This window comes from Tachypleus tridentatus, chromosome 13, assembly GCF_004210375.1.
Source record: "Tachypleus tridentatus isolate NWPU-2018 chromosome 13, ASM421037v1, whole genome shotgun sequence".
NCBI classification, from domain to species: Eukaryota; Metazoa; Arthropoda; class Merostomata; order Xiphosura; family Limulidae; genus Tachypleus; species Tachypleus tridentatus.
Window position 1 is genome coordinate 74,312,395 of NC_134837.1, and position 9,448 is coordinate 74,321,842.

The 9,448-nt window shown below is 35.0% G+C and overlaps 1 protein-coding gene across 1 annotated transcript; it reads left to right on the top strand.

Moving 5' to 3' along the window:
* Window positions 1–370: 370 nt before the first annotated feature.
* On the top strand, window positions 371–7,334 carry LOC143241109 (longistatin-like). The gene is made up of 5 exons (XM_076484669.1): window positions 371–585; window positions 3,286–3,426; window positions 5,892–5,978; window positions 6,224–6,342; window positions 6,781–7,334. Exons 1-5 carry the CDS (start codon window positions 530–532, stop codon window positions 6,918–6,920), a joined length of 543 nt encoding a protein of 180 aa, XP_076340784.1. The 5' UTR covers window positions 371–529; the 3' UTR covers window positions 6,921–7,334.
* Window positions 7,335–9,448: the final 2,114 nt, after the last annotated feature.

Sequence of the window (9,448 nt, forward strand, 5' to 3'; positions counted from 1 at the left end):
TGAAAATAAGGTTTTAATATGTATTATAATTGTATACATCACGCCCTTATCTAGGTTCAGAAGTGCTTTATCTTTTTCTTACAACAATGTTTTTTATTAAATTAAAGAATGAACTTTGGTTTCATGATTTAATATATCCAAGTTTTAAATTACTTATGAGAAAATCGATTTAATTACGTTTGTGTGTGTATGTGCGGAATACACTATGTAGCCGTATAAATCATCATTATTTTGTTATACTGTTATATTGTTACTACGTCATTTACAAGCCTATAAGTACAAAATGCACTGTGAATATCTCTTTGATTCTCTTGCACAAGGAAAGGTACAATCGTACATGTACATGCACACATCCTCGCCAGCAGACCAAAGGCAGGCGTCAATGAGAAGTGCAGATACACCGGAAATTAAGTGTTAGTGTTGGTTTATGCTACTGACACGTAGCCTCAGGGTTTAGTTGATGACCAAGGTTTTCTTGTTTCCACATGCTGGTGGAGTTAAATGACGAAAATTATATTGTAATCCAGACATGGCCAATAACAAAACAATCAGAGAAAGACAATTCAACTTCATGCTGTGTAGTAGGTAGTGTGAATTTTTTATAGTGTTCCATTAGATGTTTTAGCCATTACTTTTAAAGTTTAATGGAAGGCTCTGTATTGTTAGATTTAAATAACATATATATATTTATATATATTTCGGAAAAAGAAATAGGAAAATGCTATTTGCATTGTCAACAGACTTGATTTTTTTTCAGTTTTATATAAAGTAAAAAAATTGGGTCTCTGAAGTTTTAATTGCTGTTTAGAGGATGTAGTGGACAGTCAGCAAAGCCGAACTGTCTTGCAATGAAACTGACAATACTTCAGTTTCGTTATATCATTTTTTGAGGTACAGGTTTGCCCTGCGGTAGATCTCTGGATTTCGAAGTTTTTTTGTTTGGTTTGAATTTTGCCCAAAGCTACGCGAGAGCTATCTGCGCTCCTAGTCCGTAATTTAGCAGTGTAAGACTAGAGAGAAGACAACTAGTGTTCATCACTATCTGCAAACGTTTATGCTACTCTTTTACCAACGCATATTGAGACTAGCACGTTCAATGACGCGTTTCAAATTTCAGTATCATGCTTTAAAGTTTAAACCATCCGGCCATAATAAACCTTTAGTGCACAAATTCAAAATTGACCCACAAGTTTCAAAATCGAGGCCCGATATGGCCAGGAGATTAAGACATGCGACTCGAAATCTAAGGGTCGCGGGTTCGAATCTCCGTCACACCAAACATGCTCATTCTTTCAGCCGTGAGGGCATTATAATGTGACGGGCAATTTCATTATTCATCAGTAGAGAGCAGTAACATGAAAAGGATGTCAAACGAGCAGAGCAAGGACTCATTGACAAAAGAGACTCTTTTCTAGTGATGTAGAGCGAGCGTTTTGTTTTGGAAGGGAGCTGTTGTTAAATGGTTTGTTTTGAATTTCGCGCAAAGCTACACGAGGGCTATCTGCTCTAGCCATCCACAATTTAGCAGTGTAAGACTGGAGGAAAGGCAGCTATTCATCACCACCCACCGCCAATTCTTGAGCTAATCTTTTACCAACGAATAATTGGATTGACCGTAACATTATAATGCCCCCATGGCTAAAATGGTGATCATGTTTAGTGCGATGGGGATTCGAACCCGCTACCCTCAGATTACGAGTCGAACGCCTTAACCACCTGGACATGCTGTGCCGTTGTTAGATGAGAGAATGAGGATTACTGGTTACTTCCAATATGCATAAAGTAAACAACCCTCAGAAGCAAACAGTCTTTTGTATTTAAATTACTTATGACTACTATTATGGCCTTAAACTAAACAGTACATTTTTGCATATTAACACTTAATAAAATATTTTTATTTTTACTTTAAAAACCTTCAAGTGCGTGCATCCAATTTATTATTATTTTTAAACAAATAACTCTCACCAAGCAAAGTGTGGAATCAGGAGTATCTTTTCGTAATTGACAATTTTTATGTTAGTTTCTTTGATTGGAATTAAGCACAATGCTATACAATGGGCTATCTGTGCTCTGCCCACCACGGGTATTGAAAACTGGTTTCTAGCAGTGTGAGCCTACAGACATACAGCTGTGCCACTGGGGCTTTTATATCAGGGAGGGAGGGTACGTTTGGGACAGGAAGGCAGGAACTTGGGCCCATCCAACTACCTTATCTGCGCGTTTTTCTTTGTGAGCAACCATCTCCCCACATCCGGCTGCAGACAGCGTAAAATAGTGAGGATATGGGACGTTATTAGCTGCAGCGCCCACACCTGCTCATGTTTTATTCTTTTCCCAATCAGATGAGGCAGGCGAAGTTGCGGTTAAACTGAATAGACAGTGTACTCCAACGCAATTTGTGTCTTGCTTCTGCTAGAACCTCAAAGAACTCGAGTATATTACTTAATGACCCACTTTATGATTTGTGTTCCGGTCCTTGATGTCAGTATTGTGGTTTCGATTTTACTCTCTTCCATTTTCATGAATTTATATTTAAATATATATATGTATATTACCATCAGTAAGCATTATTTAAATTTGCAAAATATTTTTAATCACAGAATTAATGCTTCATAATGTTAAAGAAAAAAATCCTGTGAGTATGTTAGAAAACTCAAAACATTTTATCATGGGTGCACGGTTTTCATGTGGGTCATGGAACCTTCGTGGGGTAGTGTTGTAATTAGTATGAAATTTTATTGTAAATAGCAGATTCTCAAAAAAAGTTAGTGTAAAATCTGAAACAGTATAAGAAGGGTTTATTGATAAGAGACTGTAAGTGCAATTTCAGATGTGTGAAATTTAATGCTAAAATTATACTTCTCAATATACGAGAACGAAATGATTTATTATAGCTTGTGAAATCAGCACTTTTTTAACCGATGGAACAGATTATAAGTTTATATTTTGGGGAATATATTAACCGCATTATTATTAAATGAGAAATTTTCATGTTTTTGGAAAATTATTTTATTTCGCTTCCTGGAGTAAAAGTTCATAATTATATATTAAAAAAGAAATTTGTCTATAAAAAAAAACAAAAGGCAGTAATAAATAACGATAAATTTAAAATTATAGGATCTAGTTAATAAGGATGAATGGGCATGTTGGGTAAGATATGTTTTTGAATAGTAAATACTTTTTCTCCAAAAAGATGCATTTTCATCATTTCGTTCATTTATTAATACCTGGACATTTCTTTTAAGCCTAGCTTGAGTTATAATTCATTTCCCACAATTCTAACAGTGTGGGGATCGTCTTCCTTCTTGCTTTTTTCATTTTTCACCTGGTGACTGGAAATACAAATGTAGATGAAAATAAAAACGACGCCAAAGCAACAGAACTCAGACGCAAATGGGGAGCAGAGGAAATTATCAGAGACTTAGAGTAGGTTTCAATTTGATTTGTTAATTAATGTATAACGTTTAAATGTATACGGACATTAATATTATATATATATATAGTTTTAAGGATGTGTGATCAATGTTATAAGCCAACAAACAGCAGAGAGTGTCGTCATTGTTTTTGATAATTAACCGTAGCTGTGTAGAACTAAGTAAACTTGAGCATATTTGACGGTTAAGCCTGCATTAATGTAGCTGTTCAGTTGACAAGATCTTATCAAATTTAATACCAGTCTAAGATATGCAGCATTCGTAACTGAGTTGACATACATAAAGTGACAGTATTACCTGTACTCAACACGTGGCGATTAAGTGTGCATATAACAAGTACAGAACACTAAGTCAGGAAAAGAGGAACTGTATTTTAAAGCATTACTGTCACTTCCAGTTATGCTATATATTGTGCAACTATTACGAAGCTGGTGAATAGAACAAGCAATAAATATGATTCCATTTAAGATACATTTTAAATTATCGTTTAAACAATTTTCATCTGTGGTTTAGTAACTAAAAAATGTGTAACAGTATATACTGTTAGACGTTGTTGTACCTAAGATGTTCTTTGCTAACTACGGACACTTAGATTTTAATGTTATCGTACGTGAAATCCTTTTTATACTAAGCATTGCCATTTTTAAGTGGTCTTGTAGGTAATGTGTTCTTGGCTTTCGCTTTACACGAGGGGTTATAATGGTGGCAGCAATTTTTACAAGCTTCGTATGTAAACAGTTCAAACCTATAAATTGTAATTTAAGATATTTACAAAACAGTACAGACATCATAAGCAAATCAGATTGTAAAAACGAAAACGTTGAAAGTTATCGACGACATTATAAGTTAATTAATTATCAGCTAATTAAGCGTGTTGGGAACGAGATGTTTTAAAATGTTTCTGAATTATTGTTTTCTACAAGAGATGAGTTAGAGAAAAGTTATTGCATAACGTTAGTCTTAAAAATAAGGTTAGTTAAGCTAGCGAAAGTCTCTTGACGACAGGACCAGTCGTGGTCCAATGGTTAGCGTACCGGAATTTGATCAAAGGTTCAAGACATGATGTGTTTGAACACACTTCGTATTTTAAGCTGTGGAGGTGTTATAACTGTTACAGTCAATCTCGCTATTAGGGTAGTAGTAGCTGCATAGGCGACTGTTTGACCTCATTTCTTTAGCAATTCAAAATTAGTGGTAACTAAACCCAAACTCTTGGAGCCTCTGACCTGAATAATCTAGCCCAGAAGCGCATAAGGTGCTAGTTCAGGTTGAAATTTCCCTTTATTCTTCTTGCTATGGTGACAGCTGTTGGCTGATTCGAGAGCTTGAAGCCACGCTGCAATTTTCATTTGCTTTGGTATATAAAACCAGCATATGATCTAGCATTAAAACAATCTGTTTTAAATAGATGCGGGCAAGTAAAGCGAAGAAAAAAAAATTAGGAAGAGGGGAAAAGTTCGTGTTTTAATAAGATATTAAACGTGCTGTTTCTTCTTCAAGGTACAAATAATTAGACGTTTTACACACTAAATTTAAAAAAATCTCCTTTTCGTAAAGTAGTTCGTGGAGAACATTTAAGACGATCGAGTTCCCCTTACAAATCATTGTTGAACACTGTAGATATAGTGTTTGTTTTTTGGAATTTCGCCAAAAGGTACACGAGAGCTATCTGCGCTAGTCGTCCCTAATTTAGCAGTGTAAGACTAGAGGGAAGGCAGTTACTCATCGCCACCCACCACAAACTCATAGATTACTCTTTTATCAATGAATAGTGGGATTGAACGTAACATTATAACGCCCCCACAGCTGAAAGGGCGAGCATGTTTGATGTGACAGGGATTCATCACACAAAGAAACAACTCTGTTAGCACATCTTTATCATAGTTTCACATACCTCTTTAAAGTACATTAACTAACACATATAAGAATATCCGTGTTTAAACACTCAAATCAACACTTTATTTCTCTTGTGAAAATTGTTTATTTTTATTGTTTTCTTCATCGCACACTTTAGGTGATTGGGCAAAAGCAAATTAGAAAGTCTATAAAAACTGACGCACCAAAAGCAGAAACGGATGTTTTTATATGATAGTAAAAAGCTTCGGAAAGTGTCAGGATATAATTTTTAATAGTATAAAGACTGGGTACGTTTAAAAGAACAACTCCACAGAAAATCACTAAACTTTTTATCTGTCAGAAAGACTTTAGTACACGTTAATAAACCGAATATATAAATGTTGAAAACATTTATTGAGATTGACAGCTTATTTTAGAATATGATTGAATTACTGACGACTACATTTTTGTACAACAGCCGGAGATCAGTTTGTTTTATTTAATTAACAGCATATGTTGTCTGTTCATTAAGAATGGCTTTTGCAAGCCTCTGAGATTATTTTATGCTATAAATAATAAGTCAGTTAATACAAAAGATTTTTTTTTAAATATAATATACAGTCACATTAAAGAAGACGTTAATAACCTTATGGAACTACAAGAAGCGGGAACGATTTCCTCCAGTGACGCTTTGTTTTATTTTTTTCGGTAAGTAATTTCCAAAACACTCTTATTTTTAATTGGGTGACTACTTTTCCAACTTTCATTAGCGCCTCAATACGATAAGAATATTTTCTTTTGATTTTCAAATGCCATTGTTTAAAAAAGAACTATCATTGTAATCTTTCACTATTTTGTATGTTTTGCATTGCGACCGTATATCTATCAGTATTTCATGTTTTACAGGATGTTAAATTTAGACCACGTAACTTTTCTTTTTTTTAATATACCAGCATGCACGACTTTGATGACAATAAGGTGTTAGATGGCTTAGAATTAATTACCGCTGTACGTCATTCTTTTGACCGCTCGAGCGAAACGGAGAGTCAATATTCCTTGGATGAATTCATCCGTAAGTAAAAGGGCATGTTTACAGATTACCAATAGTTATGCTTGTTTGATCAATTTAACAGACATTAGCAGTTGTTGTAATCAGGTTAGCTATCTAAAGAATGACGACTCACATCACCTTCTGAATTATTTTAAAATAGATTATTTTGATAATGTAGTGAAATGATAAATCTTTGCAGTTTTAGTGTAATAGTTATACCATAACTAACTGTGAATAAGTCTTTCAACCGAGGAAAAGATAATCAGTAATGGATTTAAATATATCTGAGGTGGCTGTAATTTGTTATGGTAACCACACATTACAACTTTAATAATCAATTTCATCATAAATATCGAAGTACAAAAACGTAAAATAGTGGTGGTTATAAAAACTTCAAATAAGATGATGAATTTCAAGTGGTTTTTGAATTTTTTTCTTAATAATTCTTAAATTTTTTAGCGATTGTTGACAGTTTTTACAAGTACGACATGAACAATGATGGGTTTCTCACGTATCCAGAAATACGAATGAATCTTGGAGATACCATTCAGACAGAAGAACCCGTACAAAAATACCACAGACATTCAAGTTCTAGCTAAGATATTATCTGGTTCTTCACTTAATTTTACGTTTCAACTTCTTAAATATAGCACCATGCTTGTAACGAACGTGTAAAGTTACATAGGTTGTATTTGAATATAGATAAAGTTTGTTTTAAGGTATAAAACTATATATGTTGAAACAATCTAAGGTGGTATATAAAACATTTATAACAAGGAAAATAAAAATTACATTACTTTCTATTAGGTGTGCAATAATATCATCATTCTATTATAAAGAGCACATTAATGAGCACTGTACTAGATATATCTTTATGTACGAAAATATTTAATTTTTTAACTTAGAAAATGGGACCACTGAATTACCAGTGCCATTTGGAATTGTTGAGGGGCTGTTACGATCTTCTGCAGTGTTGTTTGTTCGAATAAGAATAAAACAGCAAACTGTGTTGATACTGTGATTAGATTTGTTATTTATTAGAGATTAACTCTTACAGAAAATATTGAGTGGACTGTATAAGGGTTACCACACGTGAGATAAAAGAGCAAAATCCAAATTTTCTAAATATATTGGTCACAATCGATAACAGTACAGATAGGGGATAAAAATCGCGTCTGTTTGTTTTTGAATTTCGTGCAAAGCTACTCGAGGGTTAGCTGCCCTGGCCTTGCCGGGCTGGAAATGGCGTCTACCTAAAAGTAGCGGGTGGACGCCACCCTTGAGTTTAACACTGTTCGTTATTCCTTTTTATTCCCACATGCTTTAAACTCAAGAAGTTATTTTACTAATGAATAATTATATTTTGATCAATTTTTTTATCGCTGGATGAACTGGACTATGAGGAAAACAAGACAATAAGAGCTTGTACGGTTTGGCATGACCTGGTGGTTAATAATACGGTCAATACCACTATTCGTGGGTAAAAGAGTAGCCAGCCCAAAGAGCTGGCGGTTGGTGATGTTGACTATTTGCCTTTCTTCCAGCCTATCACTTAAATTGTTGACAACCTCGTGTAGCTTTGCGCGAAATTCAATAAACAAAAGAACAAGCAAAAATAAGTTGTTTCGCGACCAAGTATTATAACGAAATGACGACTACTCATAAAAGTCCAAATTAGCTACCACTCTCGATGACACAGGTTAACCCTCTTTTTCTATTATTCATTCATACACGTTTGTAAATTAAACTTATTTCTTATTTCATGATGAAAGGGCCTCTACAACATGAAAAAAAAGAAAGAAATGTAGCTAGGAATGGGTTAGTTTTCCAACCTCTCGGGGCAAGGCATAGCCGGGTGGTTAAGGCACTCGACTCATAATCCGAAAGTCGCGGATTCGAATCCCCGTCACATCAAACATGCTCGCCCTCTCAGTCGTGGGGGCGTTATAATGTTATGGTTAATCCCACTATTCGTTGGTAAAAGTATAGCCCAAGAGTTGGCGGTGGGTGGTGATGACTAGCTGCCTTCCCTCCAGTCTTATACTTCTAAATTTGGGACGGCTAGCGCAGATAGCCCTTGTGTAGCTTTGCGCGAAATTCAAAAACAAACAAATCTACCCCACGAAAGATATAAGCCTCGACGCCCCCCCGCTAGTACAACTGAATGTCTCCGGATTTACAACGCTAAAATCAGGGCTTCGATTCCCCGCGGTGGGCTCCGCAGATAGCCCGATGTGGCTTTGTTATAAGAAAAACACACAAAAACAGATAAGCCTCGATATACTGCTGAATATACTCCTTTTTTTTACCTTTTCTATGAACAGTACTAAATTAGTAATGGTTGTGCTTAATTCTTAAGAGTCCCTAACTTGGCAGTTTAGACCATTCATTTATATAAAGTATCATTTGGATGCTAAATACTAATATTAGAATATCGCAAAAATCCGGTAAAGTTATTTTGTAGCGCTAATTTACCGATTAAAACGTTATCGTATCAAATATACTAGCTTGTCCATGCGACGAAGAAGTTTGGACTGAAAAAATTGTTTCTTTGTAAAACTACAGCATGAATTAGACAGAATTTTATAAATATTTAGTTTTCTGGTATTTATGATTAATTCATACACGGTGGCCTTCATACAACTTTGAATATTAAACATGCAAATTTGAAGACTGTATGAACGATGTGATAAATTTGCAATAATGTTCAAGAAATTTCGGTTTTCTAAATATGACGTAATTTATGGTTTTATTTTCATTTGAAAATTTTAATAACAATAATATGATAATCACTCTATTGCATGGCCAGGTGGTTAAGGCACTCGACTCGTAATCCGACGGTCGCGGCTTCGAATCCCCGTCACACCAAACATGCTCGCCTTTTCAGCCGGGGGTCTTATCATGTTACGGTCAATCCCCCTATTCGTAGGTAAAAGAGTAGCCCAAGAGTTGGCGGTGGGTGGTGATGACTAGCTGCCTTCCCTCTAGTCTTACACTGCTAAATTAGGGACGGCTAGCACAGATAGCCCTCGAGTAGCTTTGGGCGAAATTCAAAAACAAAGAAACAAACAAAATGACGCACGAAATATTTATTGTGCTTTAAAGATAACACGTTTATATTTAGAAC